Source organism: Silurus meridionalis, chromosome 25, assembly GCF_014805685.1.
Source record: "Silurus meridionalis isolate SWU-2019-XX chromosome 25, ASM1480568v1, whole genome shotgun sequence".
Classification (NCBI taxonomy): domain Eukaryota; kingdom Metazoa; phylum Chordata; class Actinopteri; order Siluriformes; family Siluridae; genus Silurus; species Silurus meridionalis.
In genome coordinates this window covers 15,653,644-15,680,234 of record NC_060908.1, presented here as the reverse complement: position 1 = coordinate 15,680,234, position 26,591 = coordinate 15,653,644, and the positions used below count along the sequence as shown (strand labels likewise).

Sequence of the window (26,591 nt, the reverse complement as noted above, 5' to 3'; positions counted from 1 at the left end):
AAGAAAGAAAAGGCTGGAGACTCAAGGAGCTAAAAACACTTAACATTAGGGAACTTGGCAAAGAACTTACATCCCTGGGGAGCTGAAAAAGGCACAAGGAGCTCGATAACAGGTGAAAACAATAAGAAATCAGGAAGGGTCAAGGGAACACTCTGGCGACATCTGGTGGGTCAAACTCAGAAAGACAAAAGAAAAGAAAAAACTTTATTTTATTTTTTTTATCTTTTTTTTTTTTTTGATTGAGAACACATTATTAATCCTGTAGGTCAATTGTTGTTTCTTCACATATCTCAGCAGCGTAGAAATCTGGGGTCAAAATCATACAGCTTGTATTTAATTAAGCGACTTCAGGTCAAGGAGACTCAAACCTGTTCCAGCATGAAAATACCCCTGTGCACAAAGCCAGCTCCATGAAGATCTGCTTTTAATGAGTTAGAAGTTTGGGATAATCACTTTTTAATTAAAATAAAATAATCCATTTTTAAAATTATTGATATATATTTTTACATACTCTTTCAAACAGAAAATAGGTGGTGTTTGTTTGTCTGCCTGTTTGTTTGTTTATTTATGATTTTATTGCAAAATTCAACTACATCATGACCAAAACCCTAAACCACACCAATGCTTAATGGGGTTTTTTTTTTTTCTAATCTCGAGGAACGTACACACTCTGGGTTTGTCCAGGTGTGCAACACAGGAACAGATGTGATTTCCGCTCTTGCTTACATGCAGCTTTTCCGGGGATCCAGATGTTATTTGACTACATGAGACTAATTGATCTAATCATTAAAATACCCGAGAATAAAAAAATTCCTAGATGTTGGCACAAGAGCAGAAAGTGAAGGAGAAACTAAAGGTCCAGCACCTGATCTTCATGATGTTTAGTATCTGGAAGATCACAGAGAACAAGTCAGTAAAACATATACCTGGTGGGTGTTGAAGTGATCAGTGACAGTGAGCCTCCTCAGGAGTGACGTCATGGTCCGATCTTCTTCACCAGCATCATTTACTACTGCACATTAATGGACAGAATAATCGGCAGAAAATTACCTAAAAGGAAAAGAAGCAATAAATAAAAATTCAATGAAAATATACAAAATAAAGAATGTGTGTGTGTGTGTGTGTGTGTGTGTGTGTGTGTGTGTGTGTGTGTGTGTGTGTGTGTGTTGGGGGTTACAGTATATAGTGGTGTTTACAGTATATCAGGAATTACAAGGAATCCTTTACACTTTGATTGTGGTGAAAGCGCTGGAGGCGGAACACACACACACACACACACACACACACACACACACACACACACACACACACAAACCACAATTGTCATAGCAAAGCATTTCATGGAAAGACTACTACTACTTTTTACCTTTAATGTAAAAAAAAAAAATATATATATATATATATATATATATATATATATATATATATATATATATATATATATATTAAATTAAATCATTATAATTAAATAATATATCAATGATTATTATTATTATTATTATTATTATTATTATTATTATTATTATTATTATTATTATTATATCACAACAATAACATCTACTACTAGTAGTTTAAATAATAATACTATAAACAATGATACAAATAATCATAATCATAATAATAATAATCATCATAATAATAATCCTCAGCCTCATAATCTTTATCATGTAAAAACATTTTTATTGTATTGCATGAATGGCACATTTAAAATAAGGAGAAGGAAAGGAAGGGAAGCCCCCAATAGAAACTGAAAGACGTGTGTGTGTATATATACATGTCTGTGTGTGTGTGGGCAGACACTTTACTTACGCTCACACACAGCGATCAGTGCGGACTAAACAGGACATTCCAGGGATCTCAAGAGGTGAGTGTGTGAGTGTGTGTGAGTATGTGAGTGTGTGGTATGTGAGTGTGTGTGAGTATGTGAGTGTGTGTGAGTGTGTGAGTATGTGAGTGTGAGTATGTGAGTGTGAGTATGTGAGTGTGTGTGAGTGTGTGTGTGAGTGTGTGAGTGTGTGTGTGAGTATGTGTGTGTGTGAGTATGTGAGTGTGTGAGTATGTGTGAGTGTGTGTGAGTATGTGAGTGTGTGAGTATGTGTGAGTGTGTGTGAGTATGTGAGTGTGTGTGAGTGTGAGTATGTGAGTGTGTGAGTATGTGTGAGTGTGTGAGTATGTGTGAGTGTGTGTGTGAGTATGTGAGTATGTGAGTATGTGAGTGTGAGTGTGTGTGAGTATGTGTGAGTGTGTGAGTATGTGAGTGTGTGAGTATGTGAGTGTGTGTGAGTATGTGAGTGTGTGTGTGTGAGTATGTGAGTGTGTGTGAGTGTGTGTGAGTATGTGAGTGTGTGTGAGTGTGTGTGAGTATGTGAGTGTGTGTGAGTGTGTGAGTATGTGTGAGTATGTGTGAGTATGTTGCTGAGCTCCATCACCTGTAGGCGCTCTGAACCATCACACTCTGATCTAATGAATGGGCTTCATAATTCACTCCTTCACTTCTATTCTTTAAGTATTTTCTGAATATTCTTGAAGACTGTTCTTTGTTCTTGTTCTTCACGCTGATGTAATGTTGTAATTATTCAGATGGCGTGGTGCAGAACAGCTCTGTGGGTTTGGATTTTATCAGTAGTGTCTGAGGGATGCTGGTCTTTTTCGTATAGTTTCTCCAACTCCCTCAGCCTGACACGTGCCATCCACTCGCGTGTCCAGCAGCTTCTTCTCCGATACGTAAGTGAACACAAGTAGACTCTTCCATGATAATCTCTGTGTGACTGTTACACTGGAGGAAGTTTTACTGTATGTGGACGACTAAAAGAAATCTAAAGTTACAGTATGTTTTAAAACACTGCCTACTGCAGCGTTGATCTGTTTATACAGTGATGTAGACGGATGACGTGTGTCCTCACGTATTATTTTGACTTTTACATCAACACAAAGACAAAAGTATTGGGACACCTGACTTTTCCAGCCTCACTTGTTTCTTCCCCAAACTTGGAGGCACATAATTGTATCTTTGGAAGCGGAGGCATGACATTTTCCTTCAATTGAACTTGGAGACCCAAACCTGTTCCAGCATGAGGAGGCCCCTGTGCATAAAGCTCCAGCTCCATGAACGTCTACTTCACATGGGTTTGGAAGTGTGTGGAATCTCATGGATGTTTCTAGTAGAACATCTTCCCAGAAGAGTGGATCTTATTATAACAGCAAATAGGAACTCAAAGTATAATGAGATGTTCAGCATTAGTGTTTAAGGCACTGGAGGATCTGAAGGGTGTGTGTTGTTTAGTACAGATTGTGAGTAGTGTATTACAACACTTGAGTTTGGTCTACGGGGTGTTTGGGACTTTCAAAAAGCGAAATATTATCTAGTGATGTAAGATATTAATTGGTACAGAAGGATGATTACCACAGACTGTTAATGAAAGTTCACCATATTTTTGGGTTTTTTTGCAGAAAGAAGAACAGTTTGGCGATACACACTTTGATGACAAGACGACTGTATTAAGCACATTACCATCAGTCGCAATAAGCTACAGGACATGGCTGCAAATGGAGGTGTGTGTGTGTGTGTGTGTGTGTGTGTGTGTGTGTGTGTGTGTGTGTGTGTTATATGCATGTTAAATATATGTATCATAAACTGTATGTCAGAGTGTGTTTAAGACTATATAATAGTGTATGAATATTGTGTGTGTGTGTGTGTGTGTGTGTGTACATTAAATTGCATATGTATTATCATGTATGTGAATGTGTGTAAGTTTGCACATGAAATTGTGTGTGATTTGTGTGTGTGTAAACACTAAACTGTGTGTGTGTATATGTGTATCATAACTTACTATGGCACAAGGCTTGACTCCTAACATTGTGTGTGTGTGTGTGTGTGTGTAGGACACCGAGCGACTGTACCGAGCTTCTCGTGACCTCCAAACGTTCTGGACTCATCTGGAGAGCCAGCGTCAGAAGCTGCAGGGGAGCAGCATTGGAGACAAAGTGAATCAGATGAAGAAGAGAAGCAGACGAGGAAGACCATACCGATCCTTGTCGCAAAGCATTCTGGGAGTCCAGCTGGACCTCCGGGACCTCATGAGACAAGTCAACGCTCAGGTGAGTGCACGGTCAAGGCCTGACATGTGATCAAGAGTCAAGACTTACACATGATTCTTTTCCTTTACACACACACACACACACACACACACACACACACACACACACACACACACACACACAGTAAAGGTTTTTCCCCCACTCTTGGCCTGTACGGTTGCTGAGAAGAAACTGACGAGTAATCATCACACAGCATGGCTTGCCTCTGTACTATACAGGGGAGATGAGTGAGCAAAACTCCATGGGAACTTCTTGGGCTCTTACTATCAAGTTTCAAGAGACTTTTCCATTTTCTCAAGTGGTGAAGAAATTTTTATGTTCATGACCATGTGACATCACCTTGTATTTCCTCAGTTACATGCCTGATGTGTTTAGTCTGATGTGTACAGTCTGATGTGTTTAGTCTAATGTATACAGTCTGATGTGTACATCCTGATGTGTACAGTCTGATGTGTTTAGTCTGATGTGTACAGTCTGATGTGTACAGTCTGATGTGTACAGTCTGATTTGTTTAGTCTGATGTGTACAGTCTGATGTGTACATCCTGATGTGTACAGTCTGATGTATACAGTCTGATGTATACAGCCTGATGTGTACATCCTGATGTGTACAGTCTGATGTGTTTAGTCTGATGTGTACAGTCTAATGTGTACAGTCTGATGTGTACAGTCTGATTTGTTTAGTCTGATGTGTACAGTCTGATGTGTACATCCTGATGTGTACAGTCTGATGTGTACAGTCTGATGTATACAGTCTGATGTATACAGCCTGATGTGTACATCCTGATGTGTACAGTCTGATGTGTTTAGTCTGATGTGTTTAGTCTGATGTATACAGCCTGATGTGTACAGTCTGATGTGTTTAGTCTGATGTGTTCAGTCTGATGTGTACAGTCTGATGTGTTTAGTCTGATGTGTTCAGTCTGATGTGTACAGTCTGATGTATTCAGTCCGCTTTTGCGACATTAGTTGCAGATGATCAGATTTGTCTGAGTCTGAGCAACACGGCGCAAAAAAAAAAAAAAAACAGAAGCTGTTTGCAGGTTGTTATTGCAGTGTCATATTTTTTACAGTGAAGTAAAACCTGACACATGGTTATTTATTTCAAAATCACTTGCAGCCATTAGTCATTATCATGGAGTGCATTATTCTTGGTTCACTAGTACTTAGAGTTGTCTTTGGCTGACCGGAAAGATTGTTGTGAAATATTTGGCTGGGAAACTGCTGGTGGTTTTTGTAAAAAAAAAAAAAAAAGAAAAGCTTGCATATAAAAAGTATATGCCTTTAAATAGACATATACTTAAATGAATATTCTGAAACCCCATCGAATAATCACGTCTTTTTCTCTTTCTACACAGCTACTTATCCTAAGGATGTCAAAGAACAAGGAATACTACACACACACACCTCCTCCAACCTCTCCAGCATCTACTCGCTCTGCTCTGGACCTGATCCTGTCCTCCTCTCTCAGCACCACCAACATCCCTGGAGACACACCTGGAAGAAATGAGCTGTCCCTGAGGAACATTCCCAGATCCTCCACATCTCAGTGGGAGTCTGTTCTCAAGGGCTACGTGATCCTGCGTGACCTGGAAAGATACCTGAGCAGGCTGGTACGGGATTATACGCTGCTCCGAGCGAAATCCTGACATGGAAACATCAAAAAAATGTTTTAATTGAAAAAAAACAAAGAAAAAAAAAAAAAAAACAGAGGGTTTAAGCGTGCACATATGGGCACATTCCAATGCAGCTAAAAGTATTTATTTATTTTACCAACAGTATTTATTTTTATTCGTTCTACAAACTTCCCGGAGTACTCTTTTATTATGTATGGATTTAAAAGCTTTTAAAATTTTTCACTTTTTCAACTATAATTGGTAATAATTGTATTATTTTGGAGAACCACAAAACTGCTACAGAACAGTGTTTCACTTATATTTCCTTTATTTCCAGGCCCCTGTTTACATTTTTCTGGGCCGGAAAATAAACTCCTCCCACTCTTCTTTATAAAAGAAAGAAAGAAAGAAAGAAAGAAAGAAAGAAAGAAAGAAAGAAAGAAAGAAAGAAAGAAAGAAAGAAAGAAAGAAAGAAAAGGAGAATTAGCTTATGTACAACGTATCACAAAGTGATCCTGAAAAAATAAGCAGTTTTACTGCGTCTTTATTGATTCATTTTGAACTGAGTGGCAGCTGCATGAAAGGATTTAATAGATCTAATAGATCTGATCTACTAAATGTATGGGTCTAATCTAATTGGCCTCACTGCAAACAAGGGTTTAAATTTTTAAACAGTCGAGTGTTTTAAATAAAACGTTTCATGATACCTCACAGCCTTCTGAAGCTGCATTTGGATGAATTGAATATTTTGAAATCATATTATTACTAAGCGTAGGAGGGGATTTCAGGTTTGAATCCCCCTAAAATGTCTTCAGATTATTGCCAAATGCTTATTTCTGGCTGAGCAACGTAAAACACACATACACTATATGTGTATAAGTTTGTGAAAAACCTGATCATCAGTTTGGTTTGGGCTTCTTTTTGAACATCCCATTCCACATTGAGTCTCCATTAATTCCTGTTATAATGATCTCCACTCTTCTATAAGATGTCCTAATGTAGGTGAACGCGTTCATCTTTTAAGCATCATTTCAATTTGGAGTGCCACAAAAAAAAAAACAACAGAATAAAAACCACCACCAGCACAGTGTGCACTTCCACTTAAACTGAATCATTGTGCCACCATTAACTCCCCCTTCTTATGTTTTATTTTCAGTATCTCCATTTATGGATTTGTTTGCACTAGTTGGTTTGATGAAGGACTTGAAAAATTATTATTGAATTTTTTGTTTTTCTGATGCTACTGATTGATATTTATTTAATATCTACTGTGAATCAAGAAAGGAGCCAAGTGTATTGTCCAATAATGCAAAGAATTCCAAAAGAAACTGACTGTGATGAAAGTTTACAGCCGGCTGTGTTCGAGATCTGACTGTCTGATCTTCATCTCGCCTCCTTGTTGTGCACCGTTCTCACCATTTCCAAATTACAGTATTGCTTTAGAATGTGACAGAAGGTAACCACTATGGTATTTCCCAAACAAACCTACACTTCCTTCTTTTTGTCGTAAACCAGCTATTCGCCAGACATCTGTCCACCCACCACCTCTGCCTCCGTACTTTCCGCTCTCGTGCTCTTATTTATTTTATTAATATTTATTTATTTATTTATGACATACATTTAATGTTTTTTTGTTTTTTTTTTCTCATTGATTCCGAATACACTGCCATTTCAGTTTTAGAGTAAGAGACAATGTTATATATGTTTGTGCCAATGTTGGTTTTTAGATAATCGTAACCACACAACTGGTGTACTCTGTTACATAAATAAATTATTATGAGCATTTAAAAAAAATGTGTGAGTCTGTAAATACACGTGATCTGTGGACAAAAGTGTATATTTATATAAACCTGACTATAAGATTGTTTAGTGTTTGTGGAACATACCATTCCACACTGAGTCTCCATTTACTGTTATTATAAACTCCACTCTTCTGGGAAGATGTTCCACTAGATTTTTGAGGATATAAGTAAAGTCAGGTACTGATGTAGTTTTTGAGCTTTGTGCAGGGGGGCAGTGTCATGCTGGAACAACGTCCTGTGCAATTGTGTTTACAACCACATATGGCTGGAAAAGTTGGGTGTCCCAATACTTTACTTTATATACATTTATATATATATATATATATATATATATATATAAACTTTATATACAGTACAGACCAAAAGTTTGGACACACCTTCTCATTCAAAGAGTTTTCTTTATTTTCATGACTATGAAAATTGTAGATTCACACTGAAGGCATCAAAACTATGAATGAACACATGTGGAATTATATATGGAATTATATACATAACAAAAAAGTGTGAAACAACTGAAATATGTCATATTCTAGGTTCTTCAAAGTAGCCACCTTTTGCTTTGATTACTGCTTTGCACACTCTTGGCATTCTCTTGATGAGCTTCAAGAGGTAGTCACCTGAAATGGTCTTCCAACAGTCTTGAAGGAGTTCCCCGAGAGATGCTTGGCACTTGTTGGCCCTTTTGCCTTCACTCTGCGGTCCAGCTCACCCCTAAACCATCTCGATTGGGTTCAGGTCCGGTGACTGTGGAGTCCAGGTCATCTGGCGCAGCACCCCATCACTCTCCTTCTTGGTCAAATAGCCCTTGATGCCTTCAGTGTGACTCTACAATTTTCATAGTCATGAAAATAAAGAAAACTCTTTGAATGAGAAGGTGTGTCCAAACTTTTGGTCTGTACTGTACATTAATCATGATCAAGCTTGTGTGTGTGTGTGTGTGTGTGTGTGTGTGTGTGTGTGTGTGTGTGTGTGTGTGTGTGTGTGTGTGTGTAAAAGCGGTTCAGCTGGCGTTCTCCTCCAAGAGTTCCCCGAGATGCAGTGAAAAGAGACAAACTATGTATCAGGTGATTTCGAAGAATGATTGTAAATAGAAACTGTTGCGAGTTCGTAATTAGAAGTGGCGACTTCAAGCTCGTTCGTTTTCTTACTTGAAAAAAAACACTCGTTTGGAAAACACTCGCTGTTTGGAAGGTTTTCTGAAATCCTGTGGACTTGTGGAATTTCAATCCTGAGGAAATGAAAGAGGAACCTAACAGGCCTCAGAGGCTCTCTAGCAAGGAAACAGAAGAATGTTAAGTGTTATGCTTTTGAGAAATGCAACGTAAAACTCTTGCTCCAGAACGGGTTTCACAACAAGAACTTTGATGAGTACAATCATGGCTTTTTTTATTTTTATTTGGAGATTACGCAAAAATTATTACAAATTGGTGGTTTTGATGCCTTTACTTGGAACATAAGTTTATTCTTGTTGGTTCCTAATTTCCTATACATTCTGTGGACAAAAGTTTGTGGACACCTGACCATTCCATATTAAGTCCACATAAAGCATTCTTCTGGGAAGATGTTCCACTAGGTTTTTGTGGAGATTTGTGCTCAGGAGGCCTGAGCTGCAGTCAGTATTCACATTTATCCCAAAAGTGTTCAGGTGAAGAAGATCTTCCACTCCAACACATATAGTATATCTTCATGAACCCGGTTTGCTGGAACAGGGTTCGGGTTCGAGTAAAGGGAAAAGTTCATGCTAACGCACCCAAAGACATTCTATACAACTGTGTGCCTCCAAAGGTTTGGGGAATGAACTCATAAGACTGAAAAATTAGGTGTCCCAATACTTTTGTCCACAGAGTGTATATTGTAAAGTTTCTCTCAGTCAGATATTTCCTCTGGTGTCTTTTTTGCTCTGCAGCTGAGGTACATATGTGGTATTACTTGTATTAAGACTGTACATTTGCAATGTACATGTTTTGTGTTTCTAACAGCTGGATTTGTGTCACCTTTCGATCCAGTCGTCATCTTTTGTAACTGACTGCTGACACTGGGACATGAGTTCGTGAACTTCCTGAATCCTACACGTGACACAGACGCTGCCTCTAACTGTATGCTGCGTTTAAGACCAGCACTGCGATCACGTTTCAGGCGAAACTGAAAGGAAATGAGAAACGTAAATGTTTTTTTTTTTTTTTACTGAATGAAACTAAATGTAACAGCACATGTCCCCTGACTAAGTAAAGCGAAACCCCGTGTCATAGACTGTCATGACAACTTTCCAAAGTGTGCAAAAGTCATAAAGAAACCATTAGAAATGTTTTTTTTTAAATCAGAACAAACTAAAAACGATGTTCGTAAAAGTGGTGCAGGAATCGTTTCGTTACTGTGCTAAATGTTATTAGTGTGAAAAATCAAATCAAACGATATAAAAGTTAGTGGCGCTCATTTGAAACAAAAACACGAGCTTAGCGTTCACAGCACGACAGTTCGTTATTATAAAGTGTGGCGGTTGTGTGGCGGTTGGCATAAGCGGAGTATCTTCAGTGAGTGACTGGTCCATTGTGATGAACGCTTCTTCATATTGAGCTGTGATTGGTCCAAGCACAATCATACGCCGCTGTTAATTCGTGGGGCCGTCTAGGACAAAAAAAAAAAAAGAAGAATCAACCGTTACAGTTTTTCACTTCTTCTTTTTTACTTTTTTCTTTATTTTACTTTGTACTCGAAAGATTTTATATACAACAACAAAAGAAATCACAAACACAAATCTTAGTACAAGTCTGGAGCTACAAGTGTAATGCAGGATTGGGGGATTCGAGAGGCTCGTTCCAGACTAGCGCAGGATAAGGAGGATTAGACTCCTGTCTCAGCCCCAGACTCATATAAATATCTCCCTTGCACCACAATCAGTTCTTGAGAAGTGTCACACAGATGTGGTGGTGTGGTTTACAGCGCAATGGGACTTACTGCCTTCTATAAATATAAACTGAACGCCAGCACATGACTGAAACTTATATATTTTAGATGAATAAAATCCCTTTTTCTTTTTTTGAGCAATTTGGTATCGCTAGTCATTTAGCAACACTGCAACTCCAGGCACCAAATAAGTCCAGCATTATGAGGGTGGTGTATGTTTTCATACTGTTATGGACCATGGTCGAAGGTTTGTGGACACTTGAAATACATCGATTAGCCATAACATGGAAACCTCTGTCAGGTGACGCGAATAGAATTGATTATCTCGTTACAATGGCAACAATCACATGGGTGGGATTTATTATATACTTAGCACTCAATAAGTGGGGTGTTTTGAAGGTCTGTGGTGGAAGGAACTGGTGACAGGTGGGAAGCTCACATTGCTGAAGAAGTTCATGCTGTTATCATTAGAAGGGGTTACGACTGTTTTGGCAGCAAAAGGGGACCAACACAATATTAGGCAGGTGGTCATAATGTTATACCTGATACTCAGCAGAAGACCAAGTTACACTCCTTCACAACTAATGAACTTCCTAATGTCAGTGGCCTGATCTAGCAGGATAATATTCCCATTACACTGCAAAAAATGTTCAGAAGTGTTGATTGGATTCCAAATTCAAGTCAAGTATCTGGAACAAAAGTCCAGATACAAAAAATGGTTCCTACTAGACTGGCCCATTCTACCACAAGAACATTAGTGAGGTCAGGTTCTGATGTGACATAATGAGGCCGACTGATCTGTCTATCTGTTTATTCGGGCATCTTTTATGTCCGTGTTTCGTGCATCTTCTAAAACCCATGAAGTTCATTTCTATCAGATTGTGATGAAGAACGAATGAACAACAATAAAATGAAAGTGTGTGGTGTGGTGTGGTGTGGTGTGGTGTGTTGTGGTGTGGTGTGGTGTGTCTCGTCTCACCACAGCCAGGTGTCCGTTCTTGGCCTTGACCACTCGTAGCTCTGCCCCAGAGGTGAAATCAATGACGCCCTCTTTGCCCCGAGATATTGCAAATCTAATACTGAGAAAGAATCATAATCTCAGAGTCAGGATCAGAGAACTTCTTTTTTTTAACCTTAAACCCATCTCAAGACACACACACACACACACACACACACCTGTCCTGACTGACGTTCACATTGTGTATCTTGTCGGACAGGATGACCAGTTTGGTGACAGCCTCGATCACATGGTCACTCTGCAGCACCAGGTCTCCCTAAAAGTGGAATCAGAATCATCTTTATTGCCAAGTGTTGCATGTACAAGGAGTTCTGTGTTGGTGCTTTAAAAATATAAACTATATAAATAAAGATATATAAAAATGAGTCTTGGAGTCTAATTAGGAAATAAGAAACATCTATGCAAGAGATATACTATATAAAGATAAAAATCTATAAAATTATATATAAATCGATATGAATACAATTATAGATCAATAAAATTGGCGTCAGCATCTTTTCTCATAATGTTTAGACAAAAAAACACTCCCATTTGTCAATCAGGCATGACATCAATCATACAGATTTTTTTATTAGGAAATGAGATACATAAATACGTTATTGAGTCTTTAAGTCAGAAGTTTTTATCTCATTTAGGATGAATTTATATCATACTCGTGCGTTTCCCATGCAAATCAGAGGTGGTGATTTCTCTCACCTTATGTTTGCTGTCAGCAGTAGGAACATGCAGGACAAAAAAGCCGTCGCTGAGAGAACTGACTGAGATGCCTACAGAGAAAAAATAATCAGATCACATAAAAAAAAAAAAAAAATGGCATCTTAAAATATGTTATTGAGTCTCACGAATCACAAGACTGACAAGTCATAATCATATGAGCCATACCGGAATAAACACTTGACATGGAGTAATGATGCAAGAACCGTACATCGCTCACACAAACACCATGTGGAAATGTGTTGTGGATTCCCCGAACCATGCCGTGTGCTCCCTCAGTGTTCTTCTGTTACTAGAAACTACTCTGACTCTCAGCCCCCTCGTTTCCCATTTACACGAAAATAAATCTATTATAACACACACTTTGATCATCAGCGATGAGATCATTCATATTAAATCCTTCCAGAAAAGTTTTAAGTGCTAGCTTTCGAGGTATGACTTAACCCCGAGATTTTTGGACTCGTACCCAGCAGTGAACCATAGTCAATGCGCTGCTTGATTTTGGACTCCTGAACAAGAACCGCAGAAGAGCCGGTCATGAGGAGCTGGCGTGGCCTGGCGCGGTACCCATGCCGATCGTACTTGATGACCGGCACACCGTACTGTAACACATACAAAGAGAAAGAGAAAAAGAGAAATGTAGTATAGAAGGATTTTAAAAATCATTACAATCTATACATAAATAAACATTAAATAAAAATACAATATCAATAAAATGTATTTATTTTCACCAACTTTCTTCCATTTATCTTCAATCAGGCATGACATATTTACTATACAGCTTTATATATATATATATATTGGTATTTATATTGGCCATTGGTAACAATGAAATCCTAGCAGGTGTAATTCTTCCCATTGGACAGAAGGTCTCCATATATAACATCCACCTTTTAGATTTATGGAAATTTTCTTCCAAATTTTCTTATACAGAGAGAGATTTCCAGGAGTGTTTTGAAGTTTTTATTCAGAAATACAGTCCTGGGCATAAAGTACTGTATGTTCTCTTCTGATGTCCCTGTTGAACATCTAATTACAGATTTGTTTCTCCTTTGCTGCTACAATAAGCGTGCATCGGCTTTAGATTTTGGTGTGGATTCGTGAGGAGCTCCTCCAACACACAAGAGTTCTTCTACTCCAATCATATCTCCATGGATATGTTCTGGTGTTGTGCCCAGGAGCAACAGTGTGAGGACGCTCCACATATGGGTGTGATGTCCAGGAAAGGTGGTAGCTTAGATTTTAAGGCATTGGATTTTGGATCCGAGTTCAAATCACTGCCACCCCAAGCTGCCACTCGTAGGCGTTCAATAAATTGGTCACAGAATTTCCATTTGGTCCAACCGTGTATAGCTGAGAAAGCAGAAATGTAGATTTCTAGCGTCTTCTGTGAAAAATCGAGTCAAAAACTAAAAGAACGACAACTAAAATGTAAAAAGAAATTAAACAAATGTAGCGGGTGCCATATTTCGTTAAGCACTGCTGATACCTGTATAAACCTTATATACCTGCATGAAAAGGTTTAAGCTTGATGTCAACAATTGTATTCAAATTTTGGAGAGGTGTGGCTTTGGCAGTGGGAGGGTCCCAGGATAAATGCGCATGTAAATCAGAAGCATGTCTGCTTTCATATCCACTCAGACGCTAATGTAAGTACGAATTTAATTTATACAAGAAAAGACATGAATGATCAATCCTGTGCATTTGAGAATGCTCTAATATAAATATACACACACACACACACACACACACACACACACACACACACACACACACACACACATATATTTCACGAGTACCTTCACTTTGTTTTCACTTCCGAGAGTTTGTCTCACTTTGAGATTGATCTCTTCATTCTCTGGACAGAAAGTACAAAAAAGTGTTGCTGTTATTTTTTTGTACATTCTCATAATTAAAGCATGTGTATATTATGAGTTTGTGTGCTTTATGTGTGTGTGTGTGTGTGTGTGCTGTGTGTTACCCAGCCTGGTGCCCACAAAAAGCCTAGGGACACTTCGAGGGTAGTTGTCCTTCTGACCTCTGAAAATACCACTGGCTACAACCTTCTGCTCCAACTATAAACAGAAGAGAAATAAAAAGGTGTATTTCTGCCCAATGCGGTCATACGTATTGTACTCGGTTCCTCGTTGCGTGTCCTCGTTGCATGTTTTGCGTGTGCCCGTGCTTTCACCTGGTTCTTCCACTCGGGTTGGATTTTCCGGCAGTAGTCGTTTACCATGTTTCGGATGCACAGACGGTGGATGTACACCGAGGCCTGGGGAGGAAGTAGCAAAAGTACATCGATTTATTCGTTAGAAATGCGCACAAAGTATTAACGACGAAATGGGCGTTTTAAAAGAAACAGTGCAATTTTAACCAAACAAAAACCAAGGGGAAGAAAAAAACAAGAAAAAAAAAAAGAACATTAGCTTCCCTAATGTAAACTACAGCAAAGAAATCTTCCAAACAAATCGTAGAAATTTGTTATTATTATAATTTTTATTATATATATATATATATATATATATATATATATATATATATATATATATATATATATATATATATATATATATATATGAGAGACAAACTCTACGGTCCAAATTTGTGGACACCTGAGCATAAGATTTGTATGCAGTTCTTGAACATTCTTTTCCTGTTTTAATAACCTCCACTCAGAAGATGTTCCACTAGATTTTGAAGTGCGCTTGTGGAGATTTCAGTGTTCACATTTATCCCAAAGGTCATAAATAGGGTTTAGATCTTCCACACACTTCCAACCCATGTAAAGCATATCTTCATGGATCTAGCTTTGTGCACAGGTGCTGGAACAGGGTTGTGTTTTCTCATTCAATTAGAGGCAAAATTTCATGCAACCTAATAAAAAAAAAAATTCTATACAATTGTGTGGCTCCAAATTTGAGGTGACGGTTTGGGGAAGAACCACATACAACTGGAAAAGGCACGTGTCCAAATACTTTTGGCCATACTGTGTATTAAAAACAATCAACAAAAAAAACTGTGCATTATGATCAAAAACTATTTTCAAAAGCAGACAATTTTTTAGGATAAAAAGGTTTTTACTGTTCACTGCTCTTTATGGCAGTCTTCTACACAGGACAGTATTTCTCTGTACAGCCTCAGGGAATCCCAGATTAATGCCTTGAAGCTCAGTTTATTAAGGCTTTGAGCTTTGATGACACATTGGAACAAATTTAAAATTTTTTTTTTGCTATTTCTAATCCAAAAACTCCAAAAGCTCGAGTTTGATCTCAAATAGCTTTAGTTAGTTGAATGGGGAAAATCCAGCCATTAAATCTGCATAAATTATTTGTAAAACTGCTGCCCTTCCAGTGCTGACAAACCGCTGACAAACCGTAATCGTAAAAATAATCGTGTGCCATCTGATTGAATTTTAATGAGGATTTTCTCATTGTGAAAAAAAAATGGTGCCACCTCAAACATCTGGCTGAAAATAACATTATAATTAATATTATAATTAATACACAAAGTCATAATTAGATCAGTGTAAAAACCCTGGGAAAGATTTTTACTGTGTGTGTGTGTGTGTGTGTGTGTGTGTGTGTGTGTGTGTGTGTGTGTGTGTGTGTGTGTGTGTAAGAGACCTCTTCAAGTGATGGTGGTGGTACCGGCCAAGTCCTTTTCAGGACACTCTTTGGGAGGTTCCGCTTGATTGTCATCAAATACGAGAAGCGCACGTGGTCCAGGAAGTACTCGTTGTCAGGACAACGGGGCTCATGCCTCAGAATAAAGCCTTTTATTAACCTGAGAGAGAGAGAGAGAGAGAGAGAGAGTAGAGTATATATATACTTTTAGTAGAGTATATTTTTGTTAAGAGTTTCTATCCAATCAGACTGCACACTAGTCGGAGCTCGCAAACTGCATCTGTAGCGAACTGCACGAGCTCAAATATATTTGGGGGCATTTATTTTTTTATTCCACAACGACTGACAGAGAAGAAAATAATTAACTTGGTCCTAGAAGACCATTTACAAGATGGACTTTTTTGAGAAAAAAACAGTTCGTTTTCATAAATCATTCATACGTTTGCGTTTCCTTTGCACAAAAACACACAATTTGCCTATATTTCACATCCCCAGGAAAACCCTAACCCCCGGGGATTCCGTGGTCAGAAATACTGCCATTTGATGACGTTAATATCGATGCTTCTGCTAGACATGAAGTATATGGAGGTGCAGCTGCGGCTACAGTGAAAGGAGACGTGTTGAATTCTCTATAATACTGATGTTTTTTTAGCCGTGGCATCATAACGGCAAGCCAATGCAAGCCAATGCAATTCATGACTTTTTTTTTCAACCCTGGAAATTAGCTCCACCCCCATGCCTCGAATTGATGCTACTTTTCCCATGATACATTAATGACCATAATTTATCTGGAAGTTAAAAAATTTATGTTTAATATTCTGCTCTGATATGTTTCTTAGAGTCATTCCAATCAAAGCAAAATAGTCATTACACATACACATATACACACACACACACACACACACATATCTCTCTCACACACACATACGCACTCACGTGCGGATGATGTTTACAGCATGTCTGCGACGTCTGGCTATCCGGCGTCCTTTCACACCTCTCCACCACGACTGGATTGTGATTGCTACAAAAAAAAGAAAAAAAAGGAACATGTCCAGTTCATGTCCTACATCCACTTTTATCAAACAAAACCATGGTAAATACTCCACATCTCAGATGGTTCACAAGTCTAAATCTGAATAGACAGATCTAGCTATTATAATCAGCCGTAAAACCCATGTCTGTTTGTGATTGGCTGCCGTTTGCCTTTCCTGCTCTGTGATTGGACGCTTACTTGCGTGCCTGATGCGCTGATATTTGGCCCATTCCCTGTAGCCTCTCCAGCATTTCTGCAATACGATCGCTGCGGAGAGAAACAGATTTGTTTCTTTGTGGACTCTGGACTTTTTATTGCCACAGAAATAAAAATTATAACCCAGATTATTACAAATAAACTCTGTGCAATGATTTACTGCAATTAACATCAGACACCATCTGTTGCCATGGTTACCACCATCCATCATCGACGATATTCCTCTCTCTCTCTCTTTCTCTCTCTCTCTCACACACACACACTTACCGATGGTTGGTTTCTTCAGTTCCAGAGCATCTTCTGTGCGGAAGAGTGTTTTGGGAAAACGAATGAAAATCTTTGACCTTAAAAAAAAAAAAGTTTATATTTATTTGTTTGTTTGTGTATTTATTTTAAGTCAATGCCTGTTTCTTTTTAACTGCTTATTTATTTATTCGTTTTTTTCTTCTTTTACAGTTTAAAATAATCATTCGCTTCTTCACTTTACTGTGAAACCAGTTTTTTATTGTGAGGTTATTGTAAAGTCTCTCTTTCCTCTCTTTGCTCTTCTCTTCTTTTCTCTTCTTTCTCTCCATTGTTGTTTCTCTCTTTCTCTCTTCACTTCTTTATCTACTTTATCTCTCTCTCACTCTGTTCTGTTCTCTTTTCCTCTCTTCTTTCTATCCTCTCTCTGTCTCTCTTCTTTTCTCTCTCTATCTCCTCCTTTTCCTCTCTTCATTCTTCTCTCGCTCTCGTCTAGCCCTTTCTCTTCTCTCGCTCGCTCTTATCTATACACTATTTCTCTTTTCTTCTCTTCTCTATCTCTTCTCTTTTATTCTCTTCTCTATTTTCCCCATATCTTCTCTTCTCTGTTATACCAATCTCTTCTCTTTTCTTCTCTATCCTTTTCATCTCTTCTTTTCTTTTCTTATCCCCCTCTCTCTTTTTTCTCTTTCAGACACACACCTTCCCAGTTTGTACTCCTCTGGTTTGTAGTCCAGGTGTTTCACTAGTGTAGAGACTCCGTCTGATAGATTTCCTTTCCAGTTAGGCCAAGTGTCAGGGCACAGTGGCTTATACCTTCACACACACACACACACACACACACACACACACACACACACACACACACACACACACAGAGTCTGTTAGTTAATCTGTACACAAATACATAGTGATAAATATGTGTCAGTTACACGTATGTGTGTGTGTGTGTGTGTGTGTGTGTGTGTGTGTTACCTTTGTAAGAAAGCCTCAAAACTTCGCCTGTAAGCAAATCCAGCTCTTCTTACTCTCAGATTCTCCATTAAGCCCAGGTATTTCACCTGGTGTCTAACCAGCACCTCCTCAAACCTTCCTGCACACACACACACACACACACACACACACACACACACACACACACACACACAAGAACTTGACATGAGCTTTTGTTAACTCTCATACCTGATACCTTTTTGTAAAAGACCACACACACTTCCAAACCTGGTTGTTTGGCATCATTGGGTTTGATACAGCGGATGTATGACGGCTCCTTCGACATCAGAATCTCCATTAGCATCGCCAAACTCAGCTTAAACTGGGTAGCAGCCTGAGAACACAACAGCTTAATCAGAGTGTGTGTGTGTGTGTGTGTGTGTGTGTGTGTGTGTGTGTGTGTGTTAGCGTGTCTGTGTTTGTGTGTGTGTGTGTGTTTGTCTCACTGTCTCTGGTCTCCTCTGATCTGTCAGTTCATCTGGATGAAAACACTGCCTTATAATTGTATTCCTGGACTGACACATCACCTATAAACACACACACACACACACACACACACACACACACACACACACACACACACACACACACACACGCACCGAATAAAAAACATACGCAAAAAATACTCTCACTCACAGATGTATCTGTGTTACACCCTGATGTGTTATTACCTCTTTTAGGTTCCTGTACAGAAGATCATTATTTTTGTCCAGGAAACCTGATAGAGAGACAGATAAATAACACATCAAATACATGGATGGATGGATAAATGGATGGAGAGGTTGGAGAGAAATATATGAGGATGAATAAATAGGGAGGAGATGTTGATCATTAGCTGGGTAGATGCTCTGATTGATGGATAAATGGAGTCAATGAAGAGATGAATGGAATTATGTGGATATGTGGATGGATGGATGGATGGATGGATGGATGGATGGATGGATGGATGGATAAACCTGGATAAATTATGAATGCGTGAATTAATTAATGGGCAGAGAAATAAACAGATGAATGAATACATGTAGATGGATAAACTGATGGACAGATAAACATTTGGATGAATAAATGAATGGACACATGAAGAAGACAGATGGATAGATGGTTTGCTGACTGGTTGAACGAATAGATAAAGGAAGAATAAATGGATGGATTGCTTCACCTTACCATTCACATTGTAGTTGACCTCTCCAGCGTAGTGCAGCAGGCGAAACTCCTCCCGCCCTACGGCCTTGCGAATCTTCCCATTGGCCAGTTTATGGCTGAAAAACATCAAGTTTGAGACGCCAGTGTTTCAAGACTTAAAAGATAAACACCATATTTAATTTTCAGATGTCAGCTTGGGGACTTACGTCACAAAATGGGCGTGGCCTCCCATTCTGTCCTCGAGCTTCTCCAGGAATGTGATGTCAGTGGCATCTCCAGGCATTAGACACTCTTCATCCTGAGTCACATCATCCATGTTTCTTTAACTCTTAAACAGAATGAGATCAGGTATAAAAAAAAGAAGCAAACAGACTCACCAGGATTGCGATGATGCCTTTGAATTTCTCCTCCACCAAGTCACAGATGATTTTGTTGTTGAAGTATTCCACCGACTCCCACTTTTCACAGGAGGAAAAAAAAACATTTCAGTATTGATTGGATTTGTGGAATTCTATCAGTATTAGTGTTTACATACAAACAGGAACACACCCCGATGCCTTCGGCCTCGTACTCCTCTTGCTCGCTCTTAAGCGTGAGCTCGATGAAAAGCTGCTGCAGCTTCTCGTTACAGTAATTGATACAGAACTGTTCAAAGCTACAGAGACAAAATATCATTATAAATATATATACGTTTATACAGTATATAGAAGATGAATCACACCTTTAGGAATAAGAAAAGGGTCAGACCTGTTGTTCTGAAAGACTTCAAAGCCGTAGATGTCCAACAGACCGATAACAGAGGAGCATTTGCTGGTGTAGTAGACTTCATCCTGTAAGCAACACCACATTACAATGTCATATTTGTAACACAAGAGGGCGCAACATCCTGGATTATACAAATTATTCAATGATCTTGGTTCTTCTGGCAGCGTACTGTTGTGTTTTTGTCCAAATAATGCACACATACACTGATCTGAACAGGATTTCTGGTGTTACATGTTGTTAATTTACTAACTAATCGGGTTCAAGTAAATATTTCTTTAACTTCTTAAAAATCTTTTTTGGTAAATAATAAATCAAAAGCAAGAGACATCTTGCAAAACTGCCAGACCTGAAAAGCCAGTGACTGGTTGATCTTCTGGACAAGCCAAGTAAAGGTACGCCCATATATAGCTTTGGCCAGAGCATCTCGAGCTGAAAGAGCCTGCTCGAGGGTCAGTGGGCCGATCATCTGTAAGACACAGATAAAAGAAAATACATCAAAATATGTCCTGTGTTAGGAAAAAAAAACAAATGTGATCCGATAGGAAACTGTTTACCTCCTCTCCTTTGGCAACAATCTTCTTATGCGTAAGAGCTTCACTCAGAGCAGATCCCTCCACACCCAGCAGCTGCAAAACAACACAACCCTCATGTTTTTACAACAAAGTCTGTATCTACTCTTTTTTTCCCTGTTTTATTAAATGGAACTGTTTCCACATTGTGTAATGGAGTCGATATCAGAAATGCAAAGAATGCTGTTTAAAGGCTGGGAAAACTCATGAGGCCACTGGAGGCCGTGTTGTATTCCGCTTACCGCAGGCTAATCTACAGCAGTCTTATACCTGGGACAGGCCTAAACTCACCTGAGACAGGTGAGTACACCCAAACTCTTTAATCAGAATCAGATTACTTTATACTATATTAGAATCCTTTTTTAACATTCCATATTCAGTCCCTATTTGCTGTTATAATAAACTCTACTCTTCTGGGAAGATGTTCCACCAGATTTCTGTGGAGATTTGTGGAGGTTCATTCAGTAAAGTCATCCCAAAGGTGTTCTATTGCACTAAAGCAGGAGATCATCCACTCCAATCCACTAGCTTTGTTCACAGAGGCATTGTCATGATGTTCCTGTGAAGGTTGAAGGGAAAAGTTCATGCTAATTCTGCATCCAAATATGTCCTATACAATTGTGTCTCCAACTTTGTGGAAACAGTTTGGTGAAGAACCACATATGGCTGGAAAAGCCAGGTGTCCCAATACTTTCGTCCCATCTAGTGTCTATCTTACCTGAGTATTGGTTTTGGGTATTTGAGCTGAGACGGTTAATGTGCTCACCTCTGTGAGGTATGTGAGCCGTGTCTCCGTGGTGAAGTGTGTCTCCCCGTACTCATCTTCTCCAAACTGGGTGTTTCCCAAATGGAGAACACTGGCAACGACCTTCAGTAACTCCTGGGGAAAGAGACGAAAACAACAGGAAGTTGTTTGTGTGTGCACGCATGTGTGTGTGTGTGTGTCTGTAGTGTGCGTGCAGCTTGTTCACCTCGACTTCCTCTTCACTGAAGCCGATCACGGTGAGACCATTACTTACGGCTTTCCAGCAGTTCTTATCATTGATGGAACTCACCCTTGGACAATTACCCTGACAGAGAGACATACAAAAACATATACATCCAAACTTATTCTGTATCTACCACACACTCACACACACACACACACACACACACACACACACACACACACACACACACACACACACACCTTAACCAGGTAGCGGTAGTGATGTGGGTTTGTCACGTCCAGCCCCAGCCCCATCAGTAGTGAGCTGTTCCCTGACTCCAGCAGCTGGTAGAAAATGTGGAAGTTCCTCTCGCCGTGGTTCTGATGCACCACCCGAGACTTCTCCAGAAGGTAGTTTAGGATATGGCCGCCGATCGGAGCACCCTAAACCCAAGGGCGGGGGAGCAAGAAGGCAAATGAGGTTAACAAAGTTCATGGATGGAGTACAAGTTTGGTCCGGGCGTCATTGTCATTGAAGTTCTAATCGGCTGGATTTCCTGTTTACTTCCTGTTTTTTTATGTAAGCGCGCACACACGGTCTACAAAGATAATCTTAGCCAAGTCCTGCCATGTTTTCCTTGTGGGTCGAATCTGTGTTTCGACTCTTTCAAGACTCTTCATGTTTTAGTCTTTGGGTCGAAGTCTTGGTTGGATGATGCCGTTTGTCCGCTGCCTGCATGATCATCGTGTTTGAATTTGGTCTTCTACCAAATCTGGTTTCTTACATGTCTTTCTGACTGTGCTATATTAAAGCCACACCAAGAAAAGACTTAATGTTTCACAATTTTAACTTGATTTCTGGCGATTTTGAGTTCTTTTCTAACAGAGAAGACGTAGCATAAGCTATCACTTCTGCTTTGCAAGTCGGAATCGTGAGAAATAAAGTCAACAGGCTTCTATTGTGCAAAACTACTGAAACCGACAACATCAAGAACAAACCTTGTAGTCAAACTGCAAGTCCATGTACTTGCCAAAGCGGCTGGAGTTGTCGTTACGCAGGGTTTTGGCGTTTCCGAATGCCTGCCGGTGCAGAGAGAACAACAGTGAGGGGGAGTCAGTTTACATGGAATCGTGTGTGTGTGTGTGTGTGTGTGTGTGTGTGTGTGTGTGTGTGTGTGTGTGTGTGTGTGTGTGTGTGTACCTCGAGCACAGGGATGGAGTGCAGCAGCCTCTCTCGGATGGACTGTGTGTTGTTGCGTGTGGGGCAGGTGGTGGTGTAGTACTGCAGGATTTTTTTAGACGCCTCGGTTTTTCCTGCCCCGCTCTCTCCTGAGATCAGGATACACTGATCCTTACGAGATGTCCTCAGGGCTCGGTACGAGTTATCCGCCAAGCCGAAGCTGTCAAAACACACAAACCCTTTTTTTTTTTTTTTTCTTTTTTTACAGAAAATGGAATTTGTATCTAGGGGTCATGGTGTAGCTTTAAATGCGGCGAATAAAAATCTCCACACAAATCTAGTGGAACATAATAATCTAGTGGAACATCTTCCTGGAAGAGTGGAGATCATTAAAACAGCAAAAGAAGACTCAATGTGGAATGGGATTTTAAAAAAAGAAGCACTTATTGATTATTTGTTCAGGTGTCAACAAACTTTTGTCCATATAGTACAGATATTAATCAGACATGCCTAGATGTTCTCACACTAGAGGGCGCTAGGTCATGAACTTTGGCATGCAAATGTTTTTAATTTTAGTATCAGAATCTTCTTAAAACAATAATCTGATTACGTGATGTGAATGAAATGGAATAAAGTGGAAGGAAAACTAATTAGAGCCCAGAACAGGGCTCCACCTACTGACGCTGTGTGTGTGTGTGTGTGTGTGTGTGTGTGTGTGTGTGTGTGTGTGTGTGTGTGTGTGTGTGTGCGTTTGCGCGTGTGCGTGTGCATAAATAATACTCGGATCCGATCACTGGAGTCTCCAGGAAAAATGAGTCATACCCAAAGAATGGGTGGAATATTTGCCGGGATTCCCATGACCTACACACACACACACACACACATACACACACACACACACACACACACACTTACATGTGAGGTGAAATCTCGTAGAAGTTGACTCCTCTGTAGCGTTCCATGTTTGGTTTGGAGTAGATCCCGAGCTCTTTGTATGGATTCACTGAGACCAGAACGGAGCCGATATACGTCTGTAGGACACACACACACACACACACACACACACACACACACACACACACACACACACACACACACACACGCACACCCCATGCACACACACACACAAACAAAAAAAAACACTGTTTGAGGATCACCATAAACACCCAGTGATTCACCTCAAGGCAGGGAAAAGTTAAATATCGTTGCGCTGAAGTTTTTAATAAGTACACCGTAACCATAGCAACACTCTTAGCATACCCCTATCCGGTAAATAACTGCCCCAGCTTTGTTTCTGACCATGAGGAGAAAACCAAAAGGATTGGAACTGCTTGTGTGCTACAGTGGGACATCACATGGTTTAGAAAAGCACTTTAAGCACTTCGAGCAGGTCTAAGAGATGTTTGTGGAGCAGGTCTAAGAGATGTTTAAGGAGCAGGTCTAAGAGATGTTGGAGAAGTTTGAGGTGAAAGTCTGTAACTCTGTTCTTACGTATATGAGGTTCTCTTTATAACGCCGGCGCAGGTTCTCAATGAACGCAGCTTCGCTCGTGTAGTTCTCCAGAAGCAGGAAATCCTGCACTCCCACACGATCCCTCGCTGACAGAGCGCTCTCCATCACCAACCTCACACCTCCATCCACCTCCACCTCCTACAGAGAGAGAGAGAGAGAGAGAGAGTGAGAATTTTAGCTGCACTACATTCAAAACTGGAACAAAAAAAGAAAGGCATACTAATAAATCAAGTACACACACACACACACACACACACACACACACACACACACACACATTAACAATGTGTTGAAGGATATTCAGGTCTCTGTATTTGTGCGTTACAGTGTTGTGTGACGGCGACGTGACTGCAGCTGTCACTGTCACTGACTTGTTATTCGGGGCTGAGAACTGCATGAGCACAGTGTTCCACGTGGGGTGTGAGTGTGTGTGTGTGTGTGTGTGTGTGTGTGTGTGTGTGTGTGTGTGTGTGTGTGTGTGTGTGTGCATGAGTTTGGGTGTGTGTGCATGTGTACACATTATTGAACAGGACTTAGTTCACCAGCCTCTTTGGAACAAACGTGTCGTGTACATGTGTAAAGATGGTTCCTTGATGTAACGTTCAGTGCGCACACACACACACGTAAACAATGAAGTGAGTGGAGACAGTGTTGTGTTCCTGAGAACAGCAGTGTCCAGGGAGTCATTAAAATCTCGTTATGCTCTCGGCTCCGTTATCTCTGCTGTGTTAAAGGGGGAAAGGAATCTCTGGAACAAAAATGGAAGAGAGCCAAGGAAATCCTACACACACACACACACACACACACACACACACACACACACACACACACACACACACACCAATATACACACAGTAAAACACACAGCTACTTCTTCTGCCAGAGTATTGTTCAATCCTGGGCAACTACAGGTGGCCTTCCTGTTTCACATAAACACACACACACACAAACACACACACACACACACACACACACACACACACACACACTCATATTCACACTACACACTTCAACTGTAATAGCCAGATCTTTCCACAGTTTTAACTGGTCAGGTAAGGGTGTGTGTGTGTGTGTGTGTGTGTGTGTGTGTGTGTGTGTGTGTGTGATATGAAGATGCTTTGCACATGCTATAAAGGACAGCTGAACAGTTGCGGAAAGATTTCAAGTACCACGGGAAGACCAGGCACACCCTGAAACACACACACACACACACACACACACACACACACACACACACACACACACACACACACACACACTGAGAAAAGGCCCTGAACTAAAAATGGAGTTCGGATCGCAAATGAATGTCTAATCGAGTTTACAAATTCCTAACCCTTGTGTTTTGGCATCACTCACCACACCCCTAATATGCATTCCGGCTCTCCTTTTCCTCCCTTTCTCTCTCTCTCTCTCTCTCTCTCTCTCTCTCTCTCTCTCTCTCTGTCTTTCTTTCTCTGTCCTCCTGTCCTCTATTAGCTGTGTTTAATTTGGCCAAATTTCTTTGCCCAAACACACACTCTCTCTCACTCTCTCTCTCACTCTCTCTTTGTCTCTCTCTCTCCTTCTATGTCTTCACACATACAAACATCCCTCCATCACTTTGTCTCTGTCATAAATTAAATGCTTGGGTTTGTTCCTGCTCTGCACAGAAACAGCAACAAGCATAAGAACATCTCACCTACACAATCTGAGCAAATTCTATGTGCTTCCTATAAGAGCATCCCATTCCAAATTCAGATTCCAGTTGCTGTTATAAGAAGCTCCACTCTTCTGGAAAGATTTATATGAGATTGGTTCAGGCACAATGGTGTTGCTAAAGTCGGGTACTGATGCAGTAAACATGGGAGATTTATCCTGAAAAAGTTTACTAGTGTTGGAGCTCTACAGCAGGAGATCTTCCACCATATCCAACCCATGGAAAGTAAATCTTCATGGAGCCGGCTTTGTGCACGAATGTCACGCTGGAACAGGTTTAAAGGTTAAGAGTCCAAGTTCAAGTGAAATGTCATGCTACTGCGTCCTGTACAATTGTGTGTACAACTCGTACATTTGTAGATTTCTCTCTTGGCTGAAATCTGCGTTTTTTAAAAGCCCACATGAACTCACGTGAAGAAGTCAGAGCTTTTAGCAGTTTTGCATGACAGGCTAACAGCTCCAACCTGATGCTAAACAGAAGGCAAAGCATTTAAGACTCGAGGCAAATTCTGCTCGAGCACAAAGAGAGAAAGCGAT

At 40.0% G+C, this 26,591-nt stretch overlaps 2 protein-coding genes across 3 annotated transcripts in view; one reads left to right on the top strand and one right to left on the bottom strand.

Annotated features, from left to right (window-relative positions):
* Positions 1 to 1,839: 1,839 nt before the first annotated feature.
* Positions 1,840 to 6,112, top strand: LOC124379265 (cardiotrophin-2). The gene is made up of 5 exons (XM_046839510.1): positions 1,840 to 1,864; positions 2,581 to 2,724; positions 3,451 to 3,552; positions 3,883 to 4,098; positions 5,456 to 6,112. Exons 2-5 carry the CDS (start codon positions 2,581 to 2,583, stop codon positions 5,744 to 5,746), a joined length of 753 nt encoding a protein of 250 aa, XP_046695466.1. The 5' UTR covers positions 1,840 to 1,864; the 3' UTR covers positions 5,747 to 6,112.
* A 2,780-nt stretch (positions 6,113 to 8,892) lies between these two features.
* Positions 8,893 to 26,591, bottom strand: part of myo1ca (myosin Ic, paralog a) — a 27,225-nt gene continuing 9,526 nt past the window's right edge. For both annotated transcript variants that reach the window (XM_046839405.1, XM_046839404.1), the window contains exons 2-32: positions 24,339 to 24,497; positions 23,763 to 23,878; positions 22,869 to 23,067; positions 22,667 to 22,747; positions 21,929 to 22,111; positions 21,711 to 21,809; positions 21,506 to 21,619; positions 20,725 to 20,796; positions 20,517 to 20,636; positions 20,153 to 20,235; positions 19,955 to 20,060; positions 19,783 to 19,863; positions 19,612 to 19,703; positions 19,427 to 19,521; positions 18,934 to 18,980; positions 18,709 to 18,789; positions 18,491 to 18,596; positions 18,245 to 18,362; positions 17,972 to 18,085; positions 17,294 to 17,370; positions 17,009 to 17,077; positions 16,714 to 16,798; positions 15,778 to 15,937; positions 14,343 to 14,426; positions 14,133 to 14,226; positions 13,951 to 14,009; positions 12,618 to 12,753; positions 12,134 to 12,204; positions 11,596 to 11,693; positions 11,399 to 11,498; positions 8,893 to 10,140 (exon numbers count right to left, since the gene is read on the bottom strand). In XM_046839405.1, coding sequence (XP_046695361.1) covers positions 10,111 to 10,140; positions 11,399 to 11,498; positions 11,596 to 11,693; positions 12,134 to 12,204; positions 12,618 to 12,753; positions 13,951 to 14,009; positions 14,133 to 14,226; positions 14,343 to 14,426; positions 15,778 to 15,937; positions 16,714 to 16,798; positions 17,009 to 17,077; positions 17,294 to 17,370; positions 17,972 to 18,085; positions 18,245 to 18,362; positions 18,491 to 18,596; positions 18,709 to 18,789; positions 18,934 to 18,980; positions 19,427 to 19,521; positions 19,612 to 19,703; positions 19,783 to 19,863; positions 19,955 to 20,060; positions 20,153 to 20,235; positions 20,517 to 20,636; positions 20,725 to 20,796; positions 21,506 to 21,619; positions 21,711 to 21,809; positions 21,929 to 22,111; positions 22,667 to 22,747; positions 22,869 to 23,067; positions 23,763 to 23,878; positions 24,339 to 24,464 — 3,096 coding nt within the window. In that variant the 5' untranslated portion in view covers positions 24,465 to 24,497 and the 3' untranslated portion in view covers positions 8,893 to 10,110. The remainder of the gene's footprint in view (positions 10,141 to 11,398; positions 11,499 to 11,595; positions 11,694 to 12,133; positions 12,205 to 12,617; positions 12,754 to 13,950; positions 14,010 to 14,132; positions 14,227 to 14,342; positions 14,427 to 15,777; positions 15,938 to 16,713; positions 16,799 to 17,008; positions 17,078 to 17,293; positions 17,371 to 17,971; positions 18,086 to 18,244; positions 18,363 to 18,490; positions 18,597 to 18,708; positions 18,790 to 18,933; positions 18,981 to 19,426; positions 19,522 to 19,611; positions 19,704 to 19,782; positions 19,864 to 19,954; positions 20,061 to 20,152; positions 20,236 to 20,516; positions 20,637 to 20,724; positions 20,797 to 21,505; positions 21,620 to 21,710; positions 21,810 to 21,928; positions 22,112 to 22,666; positions 22,748 to 22,868; positions 23,068 to 23,762; positions 23,879 to 24,338; positions 24,498 to 26,591) is intronic.